Source organism: Crocodylus siamensis, chromosome 2 (genome assembly GCF_052110815.1).
Source record: "Crocodylus siamensis isolate JL-2025a chromosome 2, ASM5211081v1, whole genome shotgun sequence".
NCBI classification, from domain to species: domain Eukaryota; kingdom Metazoa; phylum Chordata; order Crocodylia; family Crocodylidae; genus Crocodylus; species Crocodylus siamensis.
The window spans coordinates 110,149,609-110,177,437 of NC_143396.1; the positions used below are offsets into that span (position 1 = coordinate 110,149,609).

At 40.2% G+C, this 27,829-nt stretch overlaps 1 protein-coding gene across 7 annotated transcripts in view; it reads left to right on the forward strand.

The window, feature by feature from the left end:
* Window positions 1-27,829, forward strand: part of BLTP1 (bridge-like lipid transfer protein family member 1) — a 245,235-nt gene that overhangs the window by 138,392 nt on the left and 79,014 nt on the right. For 5 of the 7 annotated variants that reach the window (XM_090036587.1, XM_090036588.1, XM_090036592.1 and 2 more), the window contains 12 exons: window positions 1,964-2,204; window positions 4,073-4,221; window positions 4,820-5,045; window positions 7,564-7,722; window positions 14,226-14,401; window positions 16,081-16,256; window positions 16,576-17,282; window positions 19,118-19,363; window positions 19,737-19,830; window positions 21,522-21,572; window positions 26,483-26,689; window positions 26,868-27,106. In XM_090036587.1, the coding sequence (XP_089892713.1) occupies window positions 1,964-2,204; window positions 4,073-4,221; window positions 4,820-5,045; window positions 7,564-7,722; window positions 14,226-14,401; window positions 16,081-16,256; window positions 16,576-17,282; window positions 19,118-19,363; window positions 19,737-19,830; window positions 21,522-21,572; window positions 26,483-26,689; window positions 26,868-27,106 (2,671 nt within the window). The remainder of the gene's footprint in view (window positions 1-1,963; window positions 2,205-4,072; window positions 4,222-4,819; window positions 5,046-7,563; window positions 7,723-14,225; window positions 14,402-16,080; window positions 16,257-16,575; window positions 17,283-19,117; window positions 19,364-19,736; window positions 19,831-21,521; window positions 21,573-26,482; window positions 26,690-26,867; window positions 27,107-27,829) is intronic. The other 2 variants (XM_090036591.1, XM_090036589.1) reach the window with 2 other exon arrangements.

Genomic DNA, 27,829 nt, shown 5'->3' on the forward strand with positions numbered 1-27,829 from the left:
TATGATGTAATCTAAGTACGGAGGAAAAGCAAGGGCAACGTTGGACCCCTGCTAAACCAGATGGGGCAACTGACAACTGATGCCCAGGAAAAAGCCAACCTATTAAGTAGGTACTTTGCGTCAGTCTTTCATCAGTCCCATGGGATGCCCATGCCTGCTGTGGGACAGGGAGATCTGGGTGATGGGAATCCCCTACCCTCCATAAATGCTGACCTCGTGAAGGAACACCGTGAGAAGCTGGATACCTTCAAGTCAGCCGGCCCTGACAGTCTGCACCCCAGGGTACTCAAGGAGCTGGCAAGCGTCATAGCCCAGCCCCTGGCACGGATCTTTGAAAACTCCTGGCGCTCTGGTGTAGTCCCCGAAGACTGGAAGAAGGCCAATGTGGTGCCGATTTTCAAGAAAGGGAGGAGAGTGGATCCGGCTAACTACAGGCCCATTAGCCTGACTTCTATCCTGGGGAAGATCTTAGAACAGTTTATTAAGGAGGCCATCCTCGATGGACTGGCCCAGGCTAACATCCTAAGGGATAGCCAGCACGGGTTTGTTGCAGGTAGGTCTTGTTTGACCAATCTCATTTCCTTCTATGACCAGGTGACCTATCACCTGGATTAGGGAGAAGAGATTGATGTCATATATCTTGACTTCAAAAAAGCTTTTGATCTGGTATCCCATGATCACCTCTTGGCCAAACTGCCCAGTTGTGGCCTTGGCTCCACCACGATCCGCTGGCTGGGAAATTGGCTCCGTGGTCAGACCCAGAGGGTTGTGATTGATGGCAGTCACTCATCATGGTGCCCTGTGACCAGTGGGGTCCCTCAAGGCTCTGTCCTTGGACCCATACGGTTCAACATCTTCATTAATGATGTGGACATTGGAGTCAGGAGTGGACTGGCCAAGTTCGCCGATGACACCAAACTTTGGGGCAAAGCATCCATGCCAGAAGATAGGTGGGTGATCCAGGCTGACCTGGACAAGCTCAGCAAATGGGCGGACGAGAGCTTGATGGTGTTTAACACCAAAAAATGCAAGGTTCTCCACCTTGGGAGGAAAAACCTGCAGCATCCTTATAGGCTCGGCAGTGCTACGTTGGATAGCACTACAGAAGAAAGAGAATTGGGGGTCATCCTTGACCACAAGATGAACATGAGCCTGCAATGCGATGCTGCGGCTAATAAAGCGACCAAAATGCTGGCGTGCATCCATAGATGCTTCTCGAGCAAATCCCGGGACGTCATTCTCCCCTTGTACTCGGCCTTGGTGAGGCCGCAGCTGGAGTACTGCGTCCAGTTTTGGGCTCCACAATTCAAAAAGGATGTGGAGAAGCTTGAGAGAGTCCAGAGGAGAGCCACGCGCATGATCAGAGGTCAGGAAAACAGATCTTACGATGACAGGCTGAGAGCCATGGGACTCTTTAGCCTGGAAAAGTGTAGGCTCAGGGTGATCTGATGGCCACCTATAAGTTTATCAGGGTGACCACCAGGATCTGGGGGAACATTTGTTCACCAGAGCGCCCCAAGGCATGACGAGGTCGAACGGTCACAAACTCCTGCAAGACCGTTTCAGGCTGGACATAAGGAAGAATTTCTTTACTGTCTGAGCCCCCAAGGTCTGGAACAGTCTGCCAGCGGAGGTGGTTCAAGCACCTACAATGAACACCTTCAAGAGTAAATTGGATGCTCATCTTGCTGGGATCCTATGACCCCAGCTGACTTCCTGCCCTTTGGGCAGGGGGCTGGACTCGATGATCTCCCGAGGTCCCTTCCAGCCCTGATGTCTATGAAATCTATGAAAGTACAAATGTTAAAGATGTCATTTTTGCACCATTAAATATAAAGGAAGATATACAAACTCTTCAAGAAGTTTAATTGTAGGTCATATTTTGCATGCTCAGAAAATAGTTTGTAGCATTTATTTCTCTTGGTTTGTTATAAAATGCTAAGATGTACATCTGCATTTCTAGAGTGATGGTCTTCCTGCCTTAGTGACCTTAAAGAAAGGTCTAGTTGCCCTGGCTAGGCAGTGGATGAAATTTATTGTGGTGACGCCAGCCTTCAAAGGAGTAAGCTTGCACAGACCAGCTCAGCCATTAAAACTCCAGACAATTTCAGGGCACGAGCATGAAGATGGACTTGGATTAGACAATGGAGGTGGCCTTCAGAGTGATACAAGTGCTGATGGAGCAGAGTTCGAGTTTGACGCAGGTATTTGTGTTCCATTTATATTGTACAAATACTTAAACTGTACCACTCCTTAGGCAACCTTCATAGTAAAATAACCTTTAAATTAGTGTTTGGGCATCTTATATTAAATCTGTATAAACCAAAGTTATTTGTTCAGTCCTTTCTTGCCCTGATTTAACTACAGTTAGGGCAGTCATCAGATTTTGAAAAACTGGAACATTTGATTTTTGTCTTTCTTCCATTCTTAGTTTTTGATTACCGCATGAAAAGTTTCAGCTTAGTTGCTTCGTGTACATTTGACTGACAATGTTGTGTTGCCTCCAGTGTTGGAGTCTGTCATGCATTTGACTCATAGTTTTCAAAATTTTATGGGCTCTTTGATGGGCTTCAAACTTTTCTCCTTCCAGAGGACATGTATCTTTGTGGAAATCCTAGCAAAAATTCTTTGCTGCATGGTGGGTTTCTACTGCCTACTGCTACATTATTTATTTGGCATGAATGCAGCTGGTGAATAATACCTGATTTTACAATGTATCATTAATTTAAGCCCCTTCCTATTTGTATTATTAATTCAATAATATATTTTGCAGTTAGAAAATCTACTTAATCTTCCAGAAAGAATGCAGTGGTCTGTATTTATAACATGAGTGTGCATAACATGAGTTATGCTATTCTTAAACACATTACTTTTTTTCCTCAAGAGTTTTATGTGGAAATGAAGAAAATGGCATATTTAAAGCTAAAACGTGGAAAAAAAAATCATGACTTGGATAAAAGCCATCTACTAACAGCTTAAAGAAATCTTCCTGTATGGGCAGTGGTTATATGCAGTTGTCTCCATTGTGGAGATATAATGATATTGAAAAGAATGGATTTTTTATGCTCTCCTTTGGAAAACTGCACATTTCCATTTGGCATCCTAGCAACATGTATTGATGTGAGGTTATTTTGTTGAGGTCTGTTTCATTAAATTAAGTTATTGACTCCAAAGCTTAAACTCAGGTGACTGAAACACTTTAGGGAAGGAGACAGTAGTATTTTCCAGTGGGGCCAGGAATGATCCTGCTCAGATTGGAGGTAGGTGGGCATTAGGATCCAGCCAATGTTGCTACTTCTCCCTACTGCTTAGCTGTAGTATAGCAAAAGTCCCATACTCTGGTGCCTGTACAACCTGATGGTGGCACAGCTTAGCAGAGCTTCCTTTCTGTTTAGTGCCTCAGGGGCTAACTGCAGCATGGCTCAGGGGGCTGGCTCTGCTGCCAAATGCAGTCGAAGGTTTGGCATCCCAGGTTGTATCTGAAGGCTCTGCAGGCTTGATCTGGCCCATTGCTGAACACTACTTTAGGCAGTACAGGTAGTCCAAGGAAGTCCTCAGACTTAACGACACTACTTTGAAGTCTTAAAGAAAGTGTCTAAGGAAGTTTGAACAGATATTCTCCAGGGAGATGGGTGATGCAGCGAACTTGTTCACTGGCATTGCTTGGTATCAGATCAAGCGTTGGAAAGTTGAAACTGATGTCATAAAGTTGAAACAGGATGTCAATTTATAAACAAGGTTGTAAGTGCAAAACCTTGTAACTTGAAACTGCCTATAATCCAGAATTCCTTTCTCTCAAGTGTAAAAAGGAGCATACTTAAGTGTAAAAGTGCCCTACTAGTCTGGCCAGTTGAAAAAAGTGAATTGAATATGTTGTGTTCTTGTACAAATGTGAATACAGTATGCCTGTTTGAGACTTCAGTCTTTTGTTTTTAAATTTTGTTTAGAAGAGTGTGCGCATCAAAATGCACAAGTATGGGTGTAAACATAACATCCTGGAAATAAAAACGTCTCAGATACTCCTGGCCTTGTTTTTACATGTAGCTAATTTTATAATTGTTACCTGTGTTAGCTACAGTTAGCGAACACACAATGCTACTAGAAGGAACTGCTAACCGCCCTCCACCTGCTGGTGTTTCTTCTGGTCCTGTAACTGGTGCTGAGATAATGAGGAAATTATCAAAGACCCATAATCACAGTGATTCTGCTCTTAAGATAAAGGTAAGTTTCTTATAATCTAATTACGGAAGTAGGCGGTAACTATTTTGTGTTTAATTTTGTCTTAATTTTCACTTTGTCCTAAAGAGTGACTTATGCAGTGAATACTATGGTAATTAAGTCCTGGCTCTCATAATAAAGAGATACTCTTGAGCACTAAGCAGTCTATTAATATTTGCTTTATCTGTTTTTTATCCTGGCAGTTAACTTGAGGATCATAGTTAAACAAAACAACAACGTCCAACAATGAACACTTACATTGCACATGCAAAAATGTATAGTGCACGTAAATTGTTTTGAGGACAAATGCATTAACTAAAAATTATTTGTAGCTCTGAGATAAAGGTTTAAGAAGGCTATGTGTTGTTTTGTTAGAATCATGTATGTAGCTATCAGTGCTGGTGAGGCAAGCATAGAAACATAAAGACAACCAGATCTAAGACTCCCTAGATACAAATCAGAACCAGATTGACTGAGTTTCTGGACTGTAGCCTAATATTTAGGCTACTTGTCCAGATTACATTTAATAATTAGCTGTTCCCATTTTGCTATTTATACCTAGCTTACTTAGAGCTTAATGTTTCTATTTTATGTTTATAAGGGTATACATCCATATCACTCCCTGAGCTACACTAGTGGTGATACAGCTACAGATTCACCAGTGCATGTTGGCCGTTCTGGAATGGCAGTGAAGGAAAGCCCAAGAAAAGAAAGTCTACTCAGCTACCTTACTGGAAGTTTTCCTAGTTTGCATAATCTTCTGGAAGGGACTCCTCAAAGAAGTACTACAGCAGTTAAAAGTAGTTCTTTAACAAGAACAGGTACAGGTAAATATTATAACATAGTTTATTTTTTCAATTTTATTTTGTAAAGGTTTAATTATTAATAGATAAGATTATTGTTTTTCTTCTAGGATTTTTTTTTTCCTTTCTGTCTTTCTGAACTATAGTTGGGTTATTTATAGTAGTGGTGATTACTGTATATCAGATTTTAATTCCTGGTTTTCATTTTCATAACTTTAGGGGAAATATAAACCTGTGAGGTGAAATCTTGAATTGGTCCTGTCCATGGATGGTGAATATTGTTTGCCTTTAAATATGAACAAAATAGGTAGTTTTAGGTAATTCCCCTGGAGTTCAGTTTCTTCCAATTAAAAAAATTGGTCTTCTCAGATAAATCAAATAGGGTGACTCCATAAATTTTTTACATATGCCGTATTTTTGTGCATACCACACATCTCCAAATAAAACATGCACCTTGTTTTTTGGCAAGGCACAATGAAGAGAGACTTTTTTTTCTTCCCCAGCATTATCACTATAGACCAAGTACAGAACCTAATCTTCCTGTCACTCATTTTCTCTTTGTGCCTTGCTAAAACCTGAAACCCTCGCTGCTGCTAAAGGCTGGTCCCCATGGGTGGATCTACAATTTCAAAAAGAGCTAAAAATAGTCTAAAAGGCTATGAAATAGGGGAAGCGAGACCAGGAGTAGCAAAAAGACAGCAAAATTATCAGAAGAAAAGTTAGCATGGTTAGTGGAATATTAATACTATTGAAAATGAGAAAATTGTTAACATCTCTAGAGTGAAGAGGAATGAACCATTAAGTGAATTGACTCCCTTAAGTGCCTGAATAGAAATGCCACTGATTCTGCAAGCAGAAATCGAAGCAAGGCACTTCTGTTCTGGTTAGAAAATCAGCTTCCTTTCCTAAGACTTGTATCCCACTCTTGAGACGCTGATTTTTTGGGGGAAGAAGTGTTTCTGCTATGTGAGTAAATTGTTCCTTTTTGAGGAGTAGGTTCAATATTAAAACTAATCTTTCAGCTGTGTCTGATTATGGTGTCATAATGTGTTCATATGCCTTGCTTCCTTGTAATGTCATAGCCTACACTCTGCCTGGGCAGAGGAGTAGTTTAGAGGGTGCTGCTCAGGTTTCACCTTCTCTCCTTTCCAGAATGTTGGCTGTTCTGTGCTGTTTTTTCCCTTGCTTTCTTCCTCACCTTCTCCTTCCCTGTGCGTCCACAACATAGTGGTGCTCTTTCCAGTGCTGTGAAGATTAGAATTTTTGTTTGTCCTGCAGCGGCTCAAGGGAAGGGAAGCTGAACACAAATATTGTGTGCTAATTCACAGTGACTGCAGAGAATTTCCTACTTGCAAGTTTTACATAGGTCTTAATTTTTAAAGCCAGTGATGTCCCCTTTCCCTCCATTTGGTTAAAAAAAAATGAGGAAAATAAACATGTAAAAGTGCAAAATGAAAGTTGCTTCTTTCAAAGTTAGGGCCACAAAGTCGAAACTTACCATGACTTTGTTGCACATCCTATATATGTTTTGTTATGCTTTTTTGGGAGCGATATTAAGTATATTATCTTCTGCATATTAGAAGAAAAGGTGAAAAAGGAATACAAAATTAATGTTAAATAGGTGAATTTGTACTGAGAATGTTACTCACTCTGTTCCCCATTCTTTTGTTATGGTCGTACTCAGACTGCGTAGCATTAAGGTCCCATTGTATTAGGATCTTTCCAAAGGTACAGTTTGAAAAATATTGAAAATAAGATTTGTCAATCAAAGACAAACTGAAAGTATTTCATAAGTTTTGGCAGTGAACAAGAAGCAAGTAAGTTTAGTCTTTATGAAATATTTCCATTGTGGCACTCTTGCCACTCTTTTGTTTTTAATGTACAAATGCATTGTGTGTCAACTTTAATAAGCTGGATCTCAGTCTAGCTATTTTCTGTTGTTTGGTTTATTCTAGCCATCATGGAAAAAATAGGTCAAACAATGTTCCTTTCACTTGGTCTGTATTTAGTGATTGTAAATCATATGTCAGTTTGCACAGATCATTTTAGTGTGTGATCTTCAGAAAATGGTTTCTGTTCTCTGTGTGCTGCTGTAAAAGTTTCAGGTACATATTGAGACTTCTTTAATGCTGCATTCAGAATATGATGTGTTGAATTTGCCTAGTTGACATTTTTATTTTCTCTGTTTTTTCTCCTTTACTGTCAGGCTATGAAATATTTTATACAGAAAAATGACCTAATGACTCTGTCTAATTATGATAGAGATTAATAAAGCTTTCAGAATGTCTGAACATGGCATCAGCTAGCATCATAAATAGCATGCTACTCTACTAGCACCAGTAGACTGTTAGTGCTTTTTAACATCTATAGCTTATTGAAACAGCCCTTGAAGACTTTTCAAAAATCAGAAATCAATTAATAATAAATGTATTGCTCCTGTTTTTTCACCAGCATTATAGCCATGTCTTGTAACAGTTTTGTATTGCTATTTTTGTGTGAACTTTCTTAAAGCTTTCTTGATTTTTCTTTTTTTTTTCTATAGGAAATACTATGGCTACTGAGATGCTTTCTGAACACCCTTTATTATCTGAGCCATCATCTGTGAGTTTCTACAACTGGATGTCAAATGCTGTGGGAAACAGAGGAAGTGTAGTTCAAGACTCCCCTGTCACCAAATCGGGACACAATAGCCTTCCAACAGGTATCAGTAATTCTAGCTACAATTGCATATTATGGAGTCTCAATTTTTCCATGCTGTTAACAGTTTTACTTGGTTAATTTAACAAGTGACTCAACGAGCTTAACAAATAGAACTGTTATCTCTGTCTTTCTAATTGAACTAGAAAATGAAAAAAAACAGTCTGGTTTGATATCAAAGTAAAATAAAACAAAAGTTGTCATCTTCTATTTCTTAGGGCCTTGTCACATGTTTACTAGAAACACTTGCAAATCATTGGACTATTGTCACATATTCCAAGTTAGTATGTGTTACGGTGGCATCACATGTTCACCTGCAAGAGATGCAAATCTTGGGGATGTTGTGATTTCTTAAAGTTAGGATGTGTTAAAGAGAGATTTCTCATTTGAAAGCAAGCAACATTGCAATGTGAAGAGGGCACTTAACACAGGCTGAACTGCTTGAACATACAGTTGTTTCAGTTTTTATTGCACTTAGTATTAAGTTGAATGTGTGGTACCACCCCTTATGTGCTTTTAGCTTTTTCTCTTCAAGGTGTATTATGGGTTTATTTACGGAAGGTCAACTCTGAGATGGTTCGTTGTGTGAGCCAGGTGATGGCATATATGACCTTAGTAAAGGAGCAGGTGAATAAACCCTGGATGTTTTACAATTTGTACTGCTTGGTCCAGTGATGATGTGGTATGTGTTGATGAGAGGGACATGACTGGTATTTGTGTGTGTAGCAAGGCCTGGTGACTTGGTGAGGATTGGAATTAGCTGGTTTGTTTTTGGAGGAACATCACTGGGGGGCTGGACAGGTTTGTCTCCCAGGGCTCATTGAGAGGGCTGTCATTTTCTAGGTGGGGTTTGAGGGCAATAATGATATGTGTAGGGCTACTGACACATGTTAAAGCTATGGTGTGATTATTAAATATTAAGTTCTACACAGCCAATTTAGCATGTCATAAAATGACAAACCAGCCACAAAGATATTCCACGAAATATTGAACATCTTTGTGGAATATAAATTGAACTTATAGCACCACCCCCCTTCCAATGCTGTCAGTAAACTGATTGTCAGCATCAGCATGAGGATGGCCTTGGGTCTTGATCCACTCTGGATTGCCTTGGGTCTTGACGTAATCGAGGACTACCAGGCTGATCCAACAATCTGCTGATCTTTGATCTTGAGCAAGACCTAGAATTGTCTGGGTCAGGTCTAGCAATCGGCTGGGAGCCTGGGGGCAACCCCAGGTCTGGGACAGAGCTGTCTTCTGCCCAGAATTGGACAGAAAGCAGCTCTGCAGTGGTGTGAGTTGCAGTTGGAGCAATCTTATGCCCCATCCCAAACATCATGCCTTCTGCCATGTACAACTGGCAAGGCAGGAAATGTGATGTGATGTGATATTTGGGATGGGGTATAAAATTCATCTGAACCTAATTGTTTTAACATCTGCCAGGAACCATGGGTATTCAAGTTGGGGGCTGTAAGTGATGACCAGGGGAATTCTGTTATCCCTGTCTTGGGGTTAGTGTTGTAGCAGGTCCAAGTTGAATCTGAGTTTGGCTCTATTGATTTTCATGGCTACAGTTGGGGATAGTACTGTAAATGTAGGAAACCCTGCTGTCGATCCCTGAGGTGTGCATCGCAGTTGGTGGGATCAGAAGAGATGTAGTTGTAATATAGAGCTTGGCAGTAGATGATGCATCTAGTGCTATGTTTAGGTTGAATCTTGGTGGTGTGGAGGTAGCTGTAGCAGTGGATGGGTTCCAACATAGGGTGGTGGTGATATGGCCATTGCAAATTTTCACAGTAGCGTCCAAGAAATGAATTCAGACTTAACTGAACAGTTCTACCACAGAAGCAGAGTTCTGGTATGTGTTCTGGTAATAGTTAGATGATTTGTATCCTTGCATATTGGAAGGAGAAGTAGTAGATTCTTATACTTGAATTCTGGCAATTGTCTGTAGCCAGCCAGTGAGCAGAAATCTGCTCTGTTGGGGTATGCTTATTTTTTGTTTGTAGTTCCTTATCTGCCAAAGGTGGCTAGAACTCCCTTATGTCACAGAAGCAGTCAATTCATGTATATGCATGTGTAGAATTAAAATATTACCATGAGTTTTAATAGAAAAGACTTTTATATCAACAAAATGTAAATTTTGCTTTTCTGGCTTCTATCATTCTGTATTGACTAACTCTTTACTCAGCATTTTCAACCTGTTGGTGATTCATGCAGGATTCAATAAACTGCAAAAAAATTGTTCCTGAAAGGAAGGAGAATAAAAAAAAAATTTAAAACTAAAAAGTTAGGGTTACCAAACAGCTGAAAGGGGAATAAAAAATGCTCAAACTTCTAGATTTCCTGTATTTACCTAAGATGACTTGGCTGTCAGGGACAGGACTAGGAGTAATTTCATAGGCATTAGGGGCTGGAAAGGACCTTGTAAGATTTGAGTCCAGCCCCCCTGCCAGAGGCAGAAAGTCTGCAGGGATCAATTGGTCCCAGCAAGATAAACATCTAAACGCCTTTTGAATGAGTCCAGAGTAGGTGCTTGCACCACCTCTGGGAGGAGTTTGTTCCAGACCTTGGACACGTGGACTGTAAAGAAGTTTTTTCTTAAATCAAATCTGAATCAGCCTCCTAGAAGTCTGTGGCCATTAGACCTAGTTATCCCTTGGGGAGCCCCGGTGAACGAGTTTTCTCCCAGATCCTGATGCACCCCCCTTATAGGCAGCCACCAAGTCCCCCCTGAGCCTTCTCTTTGCCAGGCTGAAGAGTTGCAGCAGGGGAAATTTAGGTTGGAGATGAGGAGGAACTTTCTGACAAGAGGCTGGCCGAGCATTGGAACAGGTTACTTAGAGAAGTTGTGGAATCCCCATCCTTAGTTTTCAAGAACATGTTGGACAGACACTTGGTTAGGATGTTTTATTCAGGGATGGTCCTACCTTGAGGAGGGGCTAGAATAAATGACTACTTGAAGTACCTTCCAATCCCCAATTTCCTATGATGCTATGACTTCAAATTTAAGTTAACTCCACAGTAATTAGGTTATGTAGATGGAAAATTATAAATTTTCCTGATCCCCTTCACTCTCCCTCTTCCCACCCCACCCTGTCCCACCCACCCTGCAGTGCTGCTGCTATATTGCTGGCTGCCTCCATGCCACTTCTCGTGTCACCCCATGCCTCTGCAGTGGGTTCCGCACTGTCGTGGACTTCCGTTCTGCATGTCCCTTGTTTCCCTGGGTCCTGCATCACCCTGTCTCCATGTGCTGCCCATTACATCTCCACCAGGTCCCACATTGCCAGATGCCTCTTCCCCATGTCTCATTAAGTGGATTCCTGCTGCTTTTTCTGTCTGCAGGTACTGCATTTTCACTTGGTACTCTGTTTTGAGATGCAGTTTTGTTTTCCCCATGTTGAAAGGGGAGATTGGGTGGAAAATGTATCTTGGACTGAAGTAAGTACGGTATTTCTTTCCAGAAGGCTGTCTGGTGATTTAGTTGGAGTGTTGCAAGTTTCCCAACATGTACAGATCCTTTTTATTTTCATCCCTCTCTATCCTTGTGTTGAGGCTCCTCTTTCTACAATAAAGGCTGTATTTTTGTGAAGGTCCTTGTTTGCACTGTAAAAACCCTGCTTCTCTTTTTTTTTTTTTTTTTTTTCTTTTTTTGTGCGTTTCATTGGAAACAAAACGTAAGCAAGTGTACGTTTTGGCTGCCTTAAGAGCAAATGAGCTTTGCTATCCTGGAGGGGAGGCAAAATGGTGGATTGGTAGGAGGGGGGAAAAAAGGAGAGAAAATAGTTGGGATATGGTAGGGGGAAAAGAGCTGAGATTTGAAGACTCAAAAAAAAACTATGATAAAATCCTTTAAAACCTACTGTAGCTTACTAGTCTGTTTCTAGTGCTTTTATAAGCCTTTGTTCAAGTCTCAAATCTAAATATTTTAATTTTCAGTGGTTTAATATTTGTGTTTCATCTAACTTGTTTACCATCCTTCAGCTGTGTCATCCTCTCAAGTTATTAAATTATTATAAGATAATAATTATGTTGAACAAATATGGGCCCTGATATTTAAAAAAATTTGTATTTGTTTAGCTTTCCATACTTTTAAAGAATTCCCTGGGTGTGGCACTGTTCCTATTTTATTAATTATTAAGGTATTATTTGCTGGGTTTTTGTTTGGTGTTTGTAAAGTGTTTTATTTTGTAGAGTACTATTTTTTGTAGAGTACCACAAATTAGAAATAATGTTGTCCTACTTGTAAAAGATATTTGGGGTGTGGGGGTAGTTTGACTTTTTTATTGGAGAAGAATAATTTGATCACAACTTCAGTTTCTTGTGGGCATAATTCTGTGGCCTGAACATACTGATCTATCATGATTTGTTTCTCTCGAAAGTTTTGTAGCGACTACCCTACAAGGCTATTGTACAAACAGGTTTGTTTTTTTTTAAATCTTATCAGTATAGTTGAATAGGGAGAAATAATGCTGATCTAGTTAAGGGATTATGTATGCATGTTGATACTGATAATAGACAATGGTGTGTTTATGAATTCAAAACTAAAAGCAGATGTGTGCAGCAGTGTTAAGAACTATTATCCTTTGTTGGTACTGCAGCTAAATATTTTTCTAGCCGGCACCCTTTCTCAGGCTGTGGCCTGGAATGACCCGCCTTGGGTCAGTGGTGGGCAGGGTGGTGCTAGAACCTGGCTACCACTTCTCCCTGTTCCAGTGTGGGGGAGGTGCCTGCTGCTGCTGTTTCTCCCTGCCATGGCGTAGGGGAAATGCCTGCTGCTGCTGAAGCCCCACATGCGTGAACTGGATCCAATGATGCCATGGGCTATGGGTTGCTGACCCCTGCCCTAAACAATATCTCATATGAATATTGAGCTTTGTAGGCCTCAAGACAGAGTTCCAGAGCTGAGCAACACCTGCTGAGAACAAGCTTCCGCACACTTTTGCTAATTGGATTTGGCTCATTGATGATACTTGCAACAGGTTGCTCTCCTCAGACCTTGGGGATCACAATGCAGTATAAGGGAGAAGGTAATCCCTTAGATATGTAGGGTTCAGATGGTTTAGGGCCTTATAAATCAGAACTAGCACTTTGAATTGCTCCTGGAAAGCTATTGGGAGCCAGAGCATACCTGAGGTACTGGAGTTATATGCTCCTCATAACCCTTGGGTAGCAGGAGCAGCAGGTGGGTCACCTATATTCTGCACCAACTGCAGTTTCTGCTGGTTTTCAGGGGCCTAACATGTCTGCAAGGTTGTTGATTGTTCTCTTTGTTCCAGTCATTAGAAATACCTGAAAAGGTCCAGATGCTAGATGATCTTTGGATTGGAGACTATTCGCTCTTGAACTCAGACCATCAAGACAGCTGAGAGCCTGTCACAATCTGCCAAAATTGTCCTTGCCAGCTTTCTTTTTGTTTGTTAGAAGGCTATTGTAGATTTACTGTGGATCAGTAGGTCTTGGAGATTGCCAGCCCTTTTTGGGGATATCTGTTATGAGATATTGTTGAAGCAAAGTGTCTTTTGCTTCATCCATGGTGTTCTGTTCTTCTGGGATTCTGTATTAGTCAAGAACTTGTGGGTTGGTTGAAGCAGTTCCACCATTCACAACCTTTAATGATGGGACTCAAGGAAATCTAGGCTGCAGATATGGCCCCAGTGGACATTGCTGGCTGGAGTGATTCAGTTTCATATTCTAGAGGCACGTGTACATCAAGACAAGACGCATATGAACTGGAACTCCAGACCCTCTCCCCCCTTATTGCTGCATAGATCACAACTAATTACCATAGAGTTGTGATGTAGCAGGATAATTTTCATCTCATCACATAGTTGTACAAATCATGGAAGCCTATAAAATTTTAGGCTAGCAAATGCTGTATTTTGATCTGGGTCTATTTCCTTTATTTAACACTATTTTGTGAATCTGGTTTCCAGACTTCTGATTTTTAATAAGGCTAGGGTGTATTCCACTTCTTGTGAAATTGAACTCACCTTGTAGAGTAGCTGTAGATATGTAAATGTGTTAAATGATAGGAGGGGTGAAGTGATGGACAGTTAGAGTGCTTTAAAATTATAGTGTTTAGCAGCTGATCTCCTGTAACTGTTTTGTCCACTCAGTTCTGTTCCATGTGGAAGTGAAACTGCTGTTTTTTCATTCATGTTTAAAGTTATAGCAGCTTAACTCCATTCTATTGCTTAGTGGATGGATGAAACAATAAGTCTGTTTCCTCTCCTCTCTCCCTTTTAAAAATTGTTTAGTGTTATGGGAACTTTAGCTGTAGTAAATTGGTACTAAAGAAGCACTCCTAAGGTTGTTTAGTAATGTTAGCAGCCTAGTTAAAGACCTTGATTTCTATAATGGCAAAATGAAACACTCCTATATAGTACCCCTTTTCAGGTTAATTCCTATACTTTTACTAGTCAGCACTAAGGAATAGTCTAGTGGAACTGTTGTTCTGACTTGTGATATTATGGAGTGTTATACTCAGATTTACTCTTTTAGGTGCTGCTCCCAACCTTCCTACAATTCCTTCTGCTTCAGATTTCAATACAGTTCTCTCTAGTGACCAGAACACTTTGGATGGGACGCATTCTCAGCATAGCACCAGTCAGGATGACATTGCAGGTGTCGAAGAGGGGAACCAGGGCTTTCCTGCTGTTCAACTGGCAGATGCGCAGGTCAGTATTTTAATAGTGTGTGTTGGAATTCCATGGGAGGGAAAACATTTTTGTCATAAAACAAACACCATATAAGGGAACTTTTATTATGTTGCACTGTAGCGCATAGCCTAACACAGGTGTGGGCAAAAGTCCCAAAAAAGCCCTGTGAGGTTCCTCCTCATGCTATCAGTAAATTGGAGGGGGGCAAAGGGTCACAGTCCTCTAAACGTTCAGAGCTCAAAAGATTTATGATAAACTAAATCCAAGACCTGCATGAAGGGTGGTGCTGTTTTGCAGACTTGTTTCACTGTGATTAGATGGGACCCTGCTTACATAGACTTCCATTCAAATTAATGAGTTGCTGAAGCTATAATGCTTCATGGGTATTTTTGTGGCTTTTGCAGATGAGTAAGTTCACTATATTTATTTTGTATCAATGTGTGCCCACCTAGTCTTGAATAAACACTCACGTGCCACCTTTGCACCTGGTGTTGGGCGCTGCGTGGGCTCCAGTAACCTCTGGAGAGGTCCTCGATTACCCCAGGGAAAGCCCCAGAAACTCACCTGCCATGACTTTGATTGGATTTTCAGTGGTAGGTTCCCCTGTTAAGGACTCTCTCAGGTTGGCCACGCCCCCTGGTGGATATCTGTGGGGCTCTGTCTCCCCTACACACCTTCCATGTGCCAGCCTCCAGGACAGGCCACTTGGTCTTGGTGCATCTTGCCTTCTGGTCTCATCAATCCCTGCTGTCTACATCACCTGGGCTACAGTTGGCTCTTCCCTGTCACTGTACCCTTGGGGTGACCTGGTTACCTTGCTCTTCTGGTGTGTCTTCAGCGGCCACCCAGCTGCTGCCGCGGTTCCTAGGCTGCTCCAGTCCTTGGAGCGTTGCCCATGTTCCAGCCCTCGCCTCCACCCTTTCCATGCCGTCTCTGGCTAAAAAAAAGAAGAAAAGAGCAAACAAACAAAAAAGAATCCGGGCAGTTTGATAGAAGGCTAAGGGAGGAGGATAGCAGCCATTCCTCACTTGCAGCCCCCGTGCCTGTGGCTCAGATTGTCCCTCAACGCTGCTCCGGGTCCTCTCCCCTAATGAGGACCTCTCCTGCTCCACTGAAGCCTGATTTCTCGTTACGCACTGGCACTGCTTGCCCACGGCATGGGGAGCACCTTCTCCCGTCTGCCGCCTTCATTGCTTCCCTGGCATCTCTCCCTGTGCCTGCTTTTATTCTGGCCGGGCGGCATCCTGAGATGACGTCATCTACCTGTGCCAGCTTCAGCCGGAAGTAAGCGTGGCTCACGAACCATGCGGGCATTTCCTGCTGGTGTGGCTTGTCTCACTCTACGGCCTGAAATCAGTAAGTTTGCCCTGGTTTTAGGGCTTTTCTTGTAGGGGTGGGTCACCCCCATCTCTAGTTCCACTGCATGGAGGGCCTCCTGTCCTCCAGTGACTGTCCCCCTGGGACATGCTACAAATACATTTTGCAGGTTTGGGTTTTTTTACAATTTATAATAGATTTAATGAATATACTCTTATGTGCCTGAGCAGTATTTAGAATCAATCGTAGAATCAATGAGTCGGAAGGGACCTAGACAGCTCATCTAGTCCGACCCCCTGCCATGTGACTGGAAAGTAAAGATTTAGACGTAATTCAGAAATTTGTGTGTTTTCTTTTGTTTTGTTTTTGTTTTTTTAAAGGTTGTTTTCAAACCTCTCCTGAGCTATACAGGGATTCAGTCTCAAGATGCAGTACCATTGTGCTACAGAATGTACTTTGGAGAACACCTTTCATTCTCAGGGACCTTAGACTGTCTGAGGGCAGACATTGTTGATTCAGATACAGCAAAGGAGAGAAAAAACAAACGAGCACGAAGGTAAAAGAGTGTGTGTGTATGTGTGTGTCTTAAAACTGTCAATCCTGTTACAGAACCATGAGGGATAGCAAGCTAAACGGCCACAGGTGAAGCAGGGGGATAACAGCAGTCGGTGTCTTGCTGGTGCAAGGTCGTTATTGTATGGCATTGTGCAACTATATAGTAAAGATGGAAAAAGTCATGGTGAGAAGGTGTTGTCCTGAAGGAACTGAATGTTCTTACTATCTCTGATTGAATTTATTGCATAGAAGTGATTTAAACTGAGCTGGGTTTCATTTCTTTTTAAAAGTTGTGACTGATCTCTCTTTCTTTTTATTAGGCAAGGAGCTGTCAATCTTCCCCCACTTGAATTCAAACCAGCGTTGATGTTGGAAACGTTTAGCATTAGTGCTGTTGTAATGGAGAAGTCAATGTGCACACCACAAAACTCTACGAGTGCCCTTGCTTTTCATGATTTGAATAAGCGTTACTATAATACTTTTCACTGTAACTTTACAATTTCCTGCCAGTCTATAAGCCAGCATGTGGATATGGCACTGGTTCGTCTTATTCATCAGTTCAGTACAATGATAGACGATATCAAAGCCACACAGACAGATATCAAACTAAGCAGATACACAGCTGGATCAGCTTCTCCAACACCGACCTTTAAAACCCGCAAACACAGAGACTTCCGCTCGTCTGACTTTAGTCGTAGTTCTCGGGGAAGCCTCAATGGAGTTAATAGAGTAAATAATGCAAAGAACAAACGAGCCAATAATGAGAACAATAAAAAAGAATCTCGAAACAAGAATTCCCTTGGGAGATCAGAAAGAAGAACTTCTAAAGTATCCAGGAAGGGTTCAAAGGATGTAGTTGATCACATGACTATTCATATGGATGACTCAGATTCAATTACAGTGTCAGAACAGAGCGAGCCTTCTGCAGAGTGCTGGCAAAATATGTATAAATTGTTGAATTTCTATTCACTCATTTCTGATCCAACAGGCATTCTAGAAAAGTCTTCTGAGACATTTGGGCCAGCAGGTGAGGCTTTAGGGTACAAAGTAATTTTAATCTTCATACTTTTGTAACAGTAGATTCTTACAGAAGTTACTATAGGAAAGACTTTTTCTTAGATTTACTTAAACATTTATTTCTAGAAACTGTAATACTGTTTTCTTGCGTGCAGCATGCCCCTAACTAAGAGAAAATGCCTTGTTTTTGAAAGGCAGAATGATAAAAAAGAGATCTTTCTTTGAAAATACTTGTAAGTAGCCTTAAGTAACTGGATCAGTTAGGGAGCTCAGCATGTTCCTTGTGCTGCTTCCTTATGTGGAACATATGGAGTGTTAATTTTCTCTTTCTCTGGCAGAGGCTTATGCTGCAGAAACAGCTCTTGCCACATTTCCTTTCTTATAATGTATACCCCAATTTCCAGCTTCTGAGTTTTGGAGAAAAGACATTGTATGCGGGGGGGAAAACATGGTAATCAGTTATTCAAGGCTCGTGCTTGTCCCTTGTTGATTTTTGGCCACTCCAAGCAAATGTTTATTTGCATGTAAACTTGATTGACAACTCTGCAAACTCCATGTAGTGGTTGAAAGTCAAGCTTGGGGTATTCTTTCTCTTCCAAATTCTACTCAAGTTGTTTTCAATCTTAGCTGCTTGGTATACTTCTTACCTTGATATGGATTGCACTGGTGCAAGTGAGGGCAGATTACAATTTAAACTGTAGTTACTGGTTAGGTAGTACTTCTATTGATCAGTTGTGAACACAGTAGACTTTCAGCTACTTTTTCCATATACTTGGTCTTTGAAACACTAAACAATTAATGAAAGGGATTTCTGTTTTTTCAAGTTACTAAATATAAATCTGAACACATGCAAATATTAAAATTGAGTAAGGAGGTCATTTTTACTCAGTCACTTTGCAGATGGAAATCTCAGACCCCTATTTAGTTTAACTTTAAGGAAAAGAAGGAAGGTGAAATACTGACTCCTCTAAAGTCACCCTGCTGTTTACTTCAACATTCCACAGGCAATATATAATACACGTCTGACTAGGATAAATCCCACATGCATTACATAGATATATGGTACTATAAATATCCATGGCAGTTCAAGTTCTACCTCATGGATTACATTTTGTTTAGATGTTTTCTTTAGTGTAAAAAGCTAAAAGCTGGGGGGGGAAACTGTTATATAGATGTCAATATATTTACTAAATAAGCAGGAAGCCAAATAGTTTTGTAAGCAGGGCGTAATATCCCCAACTAATGTATACAAAATGTAATTTTTGCTATTGTATTATTTTTAATGTTACCTTCAGAGGGTTGGAAGGAACACTGTCACCCAAACTAAATTACAAGAACCTCCTGACTGGAAAATCTGGTTAAAGATGAAATACGCTGGTGGGGAGAAAACTTATCCTGTTGGTTTTTATGATATGTGTTTCCTTTCTAAAATCTGTTGCCACTTGGAAAGTGGAGAGAGCTGTGCCTAATAACTAGGCCCAGTAGTTGCTGCTCGTTTTAAAAGCTGTTACATTGGCATACATACCCATTTGGCCACATGTTCAACTGTCTTTCCAGGCCTTAATGTTGAAGAGCTCTTTTTTAGTTTAAGAGAATAAGCGAGCAACTGTCAGAGCCATACAATAATCAAATCATATTATAGTTGTATTGCTCATTATTTTACTAGTGATGTTCTTGCATTTTACTTGATTGAAAATTTTATTGGAGTGAAATAAGTGTGGTCCCAATGGTTTGCAAAATGAAACCCTATTTTTGTGCAAAATATGATTTCCAGTTTTAAATGCAAACTCTCATGTGTGAAAACAATTTAACCTCTCTCTGAATAACTGATATGTATTTGGGTAGGTGTTCGGAGCCCTACAGAACCGGTTTGTAGGGTTGTGTTTGAAAATGAACAAGACAATAACAGCATGAACAGGACACAAAGGAAACGTAGTCTGGTTACTTCAGAACCTCAGCATGTGACTCTAATAGTCTTTGGAATAGGAATGGTAAATCGCACCCACCTGGAAGCAGATATTGGTGGGCTAACAATGGAATCTGAATTAAAGAGAATACATGGTAGTTTCACCCTAAAAGAAAAAATGAAAGGTGAGTTTTCTTGTATAGTCACTTTTAGCTTTCCTCTGACTTGATTCTAAATGTGTTCCTGCACTTGAATGTAATATTAGCTTTTATATAGTTACCATATAAAAATACAATATACAAAAACAGTGTTTTATTTTGAAGTATTTAAGATTTCCAGAAAGTGATGTGCAATAAAAACACTTCAGAAAATAAAAGCATGTCTTACATTTTTGCAGCTTTTCATGACACTATTGAATACAGTTACTAAATCAGTGATGGGTTCTATACGTCATTCCATCCATTCTCCATTTCCATATTTTGGCTGGCATTGGACATGTATTAGAGGCATTATTTTGTATTGAAATGTTTTAAAAATATTTTCTTTTTCTTCTCAAAGATGTACTGCACCAAAAGATGACAGAAACATGTGCCACTGCTCATATAGGTGGTGTTAATATTGTCCTGCTGGAAGGAATTACACCAAATATCCAGTGAGTGTAATGCCAATATCAACTCTAAAATATCAAAGCGATATACATAGTGTATCAATTATTTATAAAGAGAAATGTATGGGACTTATTTTGCAGGATAAAAATTTATGATTCTTTAATGAATTCTGTTTGCATGGACCCCTAAATCCAGGTATACCTCACCTGAAGTCACTGCGATTCCCAAGGCAGCAGTGTAGGGCTTGTATACTTGGGACCAGGTTTGGTTTATAAATATAATCATATGTAAATAGAGAGGGGGTTTCTTTTTAAATTAGATGTACATCTTTTTATTTCAGAATGGCATTTATAGTGTGAAGTCATTGTTTTTTCCTCCTACAGACAATATATGCTAAAAATGTTTGACTAGGACCAATGTCACATGCATTACATAAACAATAACTCATATGAGTCATCTCATTAATTTAACATGAGCAGTATTTGGGCGATAGTAAATGATCCTTAATCCTGTCCTTCAATCATGCGAATATTTAGTTATGTACTTAACTGTACACATGTGAATACTCCTGTAGGTTTTTTCTCATTCAGAAAGTTCAAGATGTGCACAAGTGTTTGCAGGATCTCTGCCTAAATGAATGAATGGCTGGCTTCCATAAATTACTATAGTATCAAATAGGTCCTTTGAATTAAAAAAACTGTTGTTTTAATTCTATCATGGCTCTCCTGAGCAATTTTACCTTTTCTGTACACAACACAACTGAATTCCATTTTTGTACATAAGTATTTCTGTCTTTCTGATAATTATTTTTAAAAACAGTTTGTAGATTCCACTGAATGATACAAAGAGGTTATTTAAAAGTATTTAATCTTTTGATGCCTGTCTTTCCCATTTGAATTAATACTGCTCTATAACAGGACACCTATGATTTCCTAAGTTGCATGGTTTCTTGCATCATTTCACCTCTCCAAGGTCTAATTTCCTCTGTCCAACTGACATCATTTTTAAAAAAATCACTTTTTGTGCATGAATGCTTTGAATGACCTGCTCACTATGCACATTGGCAGCTATTTTGCTGTGTTCACAAGCTCAAATTAAAATGCATGCATATTTTTCTTACTTCCTTTCTATTTGAACTTCTTTATATTTGAGTTGCAGAACACTACAAATTAAAATGTTGTATTATTTATAGTGTAGGTCACTTTTACGCAGGAAATCGATGTTAGCTGGGTAACCCTCAGTATGTAACTCTGATCTTTTAAAATATTCAGGATGATGAAGCAGCGAAGGGGACTGTAGAAAACAAGTTGGGTCTTGCTTTTTCAGAACAACACTTGTCTAGTTTTCTCTATGCTATATAAATTCTTACTACATATCTTTGTTTTTTCCATATTAAAAAACTGTATGGTTGATATTATCCCCCGCCAAAATTGCTGTTGGTAAACAGCTGTTCAACAAATGTGAATTGAAGTGCTAACTGGTTAGCCATCTATTTTATAAGGTGGCTGCTGCTGTTTGTGTTTCTGCTAGTTACAGTTTCTCTGATCTTGCACACATACAGAAGCACTGCAAAAAAGAAAAAAGTAATGTAGGTTTTAAACAAACATTTCAGTCGTGTTAAATTTTAATGTATTTGTCATATTGTGGGTTACAAGTATTTAACTAATTTTGCATGAATATTTATTCTTTATTTGCTTTTTGTTTTTCTTGCTTACTCTTCAATCTTCATCTGTAGACTGGAGGATTTTCCTACATCTCCTACAAGCACAGCCAAACAAGAGTTTCTGTAGGTCATATTATTACGTTTTAATGGTCTTGCAATTAACACTGTGGTGTGTAGTTGAAGGCTGCATTTTTACTGTGTTTTTGAGTGTAGCTGATTTGCTGTTTGAATAAATTTTAGCTTGACATAATAAAATCTAAATTAGCCATTCTGTAGTCCACTACATAAATATTAAGGAAAGCTTGTGGGTGTGTTTTTAACACTCGTACCTCTTTTTCCAGTGAAATGACTTGCCCTAGTACTGTAGCACTAGTCTAGCTTTTATGAACTTATTAAAGCCTCCATTTTTGAGTCCTCTTAAGGATTTTTACCATAGTAATTTTAATGATATGGAATAATGCTGATTAGTGTAGGAGAACAGATTGATTGATTTAAACCATTGTGGTCGGTCTGCCATAGTTGAAATTAGTGACAACCCTCAATGACTTCAATGTGGACAGCCCTTGACCCTTTGACTTCATCTGCAGCCATAGGGCAAATACATTGATGACATACTAGAACTACTGTATTTATTGTAGAAGATGTTTTACTTCAAGAATTTCTAGCACATCCAAATGTTCTAGAACTGAGGAAACTATCATGTCCTGAAAATCCCCGTAAAAAGGAGCTACATTAGAACTGTGGGCACATTCTTAGGCTGCAAGACGTTTGTACTGGGAGAAGAACCTGTCTCCTGGTACAAAAAAGAGAAAGTACAGCCATTCGAGGGCCTTTCTTGGGGAAGAAAAACTACTATTCTACAAGTAAATTCCCTCCTGCCCTAACTTGAATAGGTATATGCTTGCCTCTGGTGTTAAGGACAGCAGTTATCCCATAGTTGTTTGCTTTCCCTATCTCCCACAACGGGAGGGGGAGGGAGAGCACTGGCTCCGTGATTGCCGTTCCTTTGCATACCCTACCCTCATCTCACCAGTCAACTGATTGATAGGATGGGAGGGTATTCTCATGTGGCAGAAACTTGAGAAGAGCCCTTACCCTGTGTACTTTGGAGGAGTACAGGAGGGGGGAGGCAGATAAATCTAGGGCTGGAAACAGCCTCTAGTTCTGGGAGAATCCTCCGCATTGCTTCCGCCTTTCCCCCACCAGTTGACTGGGGGGTTGGGGACCATCAATTCTCTTGCAGTGGGAACTCTCCTGGAGCCCCGAGAGGGTTCCTGCTATGGGAGAAGAGCCCCTGTCTGGTGCACTTGATGGGTCCAGGTGTGCCCAGGGCTGGAGCCCCAGGAGGGTTCTGTACCTGGGAGAATGCCCCTTCCCATTTCCCGACCACGGTTCCTGTGCCCCAGGTTTTAAATGCCATCCTTGCTACCCAGTTGGGTTGTGGAGGCAGGAATTGAAAGCTTGCAGGACCAGGAACCCCATGCTTTCCCCATGCCTTCTTCCTAGCCAGCTTCCCCTTGCTATCCCCATTGCCTAGCTTGGTAACAGGGGTGAGGATTGCAAAGCCCTTGGAGCTGGGACTTGGGGCCAGGGAAGCTATCCCTGCCCTGGTTTACAGCCCTCTGGGCTTTAAATACAGCCTCTGTGGTCCTCAGTTCATGGCTCTGCTTTCTGTCAATGCTGCGTGTGCCACTTACTGCTGCATGTGCTTCCAGCTTTAAATCATCTAGGCTGCATACAAGCTGATTTAAAACCCAGGGGGCTGCTTATTTCCAGCCTGCCCCCTTCCTGGGCAGGGGAGAAGACAAGCTGTTAAGTAATGGGTTTTCCTAAGTGAGGAGGTGGCCCAGAGAGCTGTCTTCTAGCATTCCCTGACTAGAGAGCTTGCTTGTGTTGTTCCTTAACCATTGGGTTTGAATACATGTGGGTTCCAGCTCCCAGGTTATGTTTCTACTAGAAATATATCCTGTCTGTGGCCTTACTTTCCCTTTCCCTCAAACACTGAGGGTGTGGGAACCTGTCCTAAAGAAAGGGGGACAGGTAAGTGTGGTTAGTGTAAAAACTTGTCACTCATTGGCTGTGCAGTACTTGGGACAGAAATGTTAAATGATTTTAGAAGTGATGTTTTCAAAGTACAACTCTGCAGGGGATTCCAATTTTACCACAGACCAATACCACGTATTTGTTGCATTCCTGGGAGCAACCACTGTGTGCAGAAGCTGAAGTGTTCTCTGGGTGGGGAATATGAAGTGGACACAGCTTCCAGGCAGATGGAAGCTGAATGATTTCTCCTGTACGGTTCTCAGTCTTTGGGAGCTGGCCCTGTATCCTGTTCTGTGATAAGGAAAAATCTTTCTCTTCTCTTCCCATGTTCTTCCACAGCAGTGGAATAGTTGAAGGAATTTTCTCCTTTCTTGCCTGTTTTTACAGGTTTTTTATAGAACCCAGAAGGGTTATTTGTTTATTTTTTAACTAACTCAACTTATAACTTTACATCTTTAAAATAGTTATCATTGGAATTTAGTTTAATACCATAAAAATTACTTTTAATAAGTAACTATAGAACGTATTCAGCAATGTGTCAGAACACGATTTACCCAGCTGTAATCCTGGGCCTATTCTTTTATATTTTTATATTCTTTTATATTTTTTTATATATAAATCGTGTTCTGACACATTGCTGAATACGTTCTATAGTTACTTATCAAAATTCATATATATAAAATATAAGAATATATGTGCCTATTTTGAGTTCCCTGTTTCCCTGCAGGTGGCATGTACAAAGGAGCCATTTGACTGAAAAGCAGTTAATACTTGTCTTAAGTAATACTGTATCTACTCAAATACAAGATGAGGTTTTTCCCTCAATTAGCACGGGGAAAAAAGCCCTATTCTCATACAAGCAGGCTGGCAGAGTCCCAGCCTGCAAGAAGCTGCTTGGGGTCCCCCATTCCCCACACACCCACCCCCTCCCCCACACACTGGAGGGGTAGTGAGTTGGGAGTGAGAGGCATCAACAGGGCCAGGTTTTCTACTTAAGCTATATACTGGGTTGGGATTGGCCATCAATGTTTACAAATGGGTCCTGGTACCAACAAGGTAGAGAACCACTGGTTTAGAGAGCTAGATCTGAAAAGCACAGAATGGGGATTTCTGTCCTTTTCTTATTGTTTAGATCTGTTTGGATTTGTGACCTCCAGTGTCTGGACAGGTATATCAACTTACTATTTGAAATATGGCACCAGTCTAAGCATGCATTCAAATGATTTTTTTTTTTACCATAAATGTAAATAATGTAGCTGCTGACGCAGATTATGCTATTTCCTCATAGTTCTTCAACTAACTGGGTAGAGGATAAGATTGTTGGCTACTCAGTGCAGGTTGGGAAAATGCTTCAAAATTTCTTTATTTGATTGATCTACTTTATGATGATTAAACAGCTGCTTTAGTTGAACCTAAATGTGTAAGGTACATACTATGTATGGGAATATGGCTAATTCTGAGGGAAAAATGCAGGTGTAGAATAGGTTAATATTCATGTTGATAGTCCCTGTTAATATTCTGTGGCTTTTATATATTGAATTATTTTTTTTAAGCTTGGGCAAAACATACAAATTCATTTTTGAAGGACCATGTAGTTACTCAATGCTTTCTTGAAAACATACATGGTTTAGAAAAGACATCTTTTCTCTTGGCTTGTTGATTCTCCACATTCCTGTCATGGCTTTTATGGCAATGTTTACAAAAGCCCCCATCCTTTCTACCTTTTCTCCATTCTGTACTGCAGCTGCTATCAACCTTTACAAGCTACAGGCTAGAACAACCCACCTGTGGTCCAGTGCGGGTCAGGCAACCTGTAGTTGCATTTCAGTGACACAGGCTACTTCTAGAAACAAAAAAATGTTCCAGATCTTGAACTGCCTGGTCTCTGACGTAGTGCTGGAGGTATTATGATGTGACCACCTGAAAAGAACTTTTTTATATTAACCCCATAAAGATAATCTACATAAATACTATATATAAAATGTAATTCTGTATAAATGTGCAAATTATTAGCTAATGTAGTGGACCTTTGAAACTATATTTGTGACAGTCTTATTAAATCATAGTAGTTTCCCATGTACTTCAAATCTTGATTGCTAATTAGAATTCCAGTAAGTGATCAGAGATAAGAAACAGATATGGTTTATTTAGGTCACTTTTATAGTGTGGCTATTGAAGCCTAATATGCCCTCCCGAATTGTTAGTTACATAGTTGCATTGTTAATCTTTCACAACTATTGTACATGATGGCAGCTTTTAGATTTAAAATGTTGCTTTAAGTTTATATTTGGGGGTGGGCAAAATGTGGCCTGGGGGCCGGATGCGGCCTGCCAGGTCATTCTATCTGGCCCACAGGGTCCCTAAAAAAAAATGTAGAAAATTAATATTAATCTGCCTTGGGCTGCCTGGCATGCAGCCCTCAACGGCTTTCTGAAACCCAGTAAGTGGCCCTCTGCCCAAAATAATTGCTGCCCCTGGACTAATTCAATGTGAATATTCTTCCATTAGCTATAAGCAAGCAACTTAATTGCTATTAATATAGTATTAATATAGACACTTCCAATGATATTTTGGCTTTGAAAATCAGGTACTGTTAACCGTTTGTTGTTATAAAAGATTTTAGATTTTTTTTTTCAGAAAAGAGGTGGTTAAAATAGGTAACTAGACTGTGTGAAAAAGTGTGTATGATGTATGTACCAAGTATATCTATTGCATATAACCCTAAATAATCTTAATTTGCATTCATGTAATAGTTGAATTAGATATTTTGCTATGCATGCCTTATTATTTTGTTAAGCATATAGCTGTAGCTTATGTAGCATGTACTGCATTTGTGTGCATTAAATTAAAATGGGTAGTTTATAGTTTTAAAAATTGCTAATTCTTCTTGCTTTGTAATTCATTTAATGTTTAAAATGTTTAAATATGTGTGGATTTTTAAATGTTTGCATAAAAAATATCCAAACAAATTGTATTTCCTTTTCTGTTAGAACTGTAGTGAAATGCAGTATTGCCAAATCACAGGCTCTTTACAGTGCTCAAAGAGGTTTGAAAACAAATAATGCTGCAGTGTTCAAAGTGGGAGCTATCAGCATTAATATTCCCCAGCACCCTGCCACGCTGCACAGCATGATGGTACGCAGTTCTCACCAGCTTTCCAAACAGATTTCAGACCTCATCAGGCAACCATCAACAGCGTAAGTGGTGTTTTATTTCCCATCCATTGTAAACCTCATTGGGATGGGCCCATTCTATTTGCCAGCCTTCTGGGGACTTAAAGGACTCCATGCAGGAAAAATTACAATGAATAAATATTGTACACTGAATAGGTAAGGATATCTAATGGTCCTTTCTGATATTTCTTCTTGTAAATAGCCCACAATCTGCAAAAGAAGATATTGCAACTCCATTGCCCTCTGAAAAAACCCCAACAAGCATTAATCAGACTCCTGTTGAAACTAATGAATTTCCACAGCTACCAGAAGGCTTGGAAAAGAAGCCTATAGTTCTTAAATTCAGTGCCATGATAGATGGTATTGCTATTGGAGCAGCCCTCTTGCCATCTCTAAAGGCAGAATATAAGATGGGAAGAATGAGAAGTCATGGAATGACAGGTAATGGCATTTCATTAAATTTCAAACTGTTTAATCTGTGTTAAAATTTCCATAGTAGGGTAACATGAGAGGATTTGTGTTGATTATTCTTCATATTGTCAGTCTCACAGATGCAGCACTGTACCTAGACTCCTGGCAGCCCTGGGTGAACTTTTGGTGTTGGGCTCCCTTTCGCCAGAGATGATGGTGACAATAATCATTATTTTCACCATTTTCAGGCCCCGTTTCTGTCCAGGCCCCAGGCAGCTGCCTGGTTCACCCATGCCTGTGCCTGGTCCCGCACAGATATGACTTAAATAAAATGAAATAGGGAGTTAGTTCTGCCAGACTTTATCGTTAATAATCACAAATGGATGTTGATCGTGACTATGAATACAAAGGTCTGGAATCTTTGGCTTACTAGTGGAATTAAGTCTATAACCAGATAATTTCTCAGGACAGCCCTTTCTAGCATCAGAGAGAGGGGAACAAAAAGCCCCCAACATACTTGTTTTTTGCATTTTCAGTGCTTAAATCCTGAGCATCACAGTCCCAAATCTTTAAAGCTGTTTAAAATTTAGTTGCTTTCAGAGCCTGGGTTACCCCAGAGTCTGCAGCTCAGAATAGTCTATTGGCTGTTATATACTAATGCTTCGAACTTGCCTATACATCCAACTCCTCTTGCTGAGATGTCTTGATGCCTAATTCTTAGGGGGAGATGGGAGTTTCTCTTAAATTTTCAGC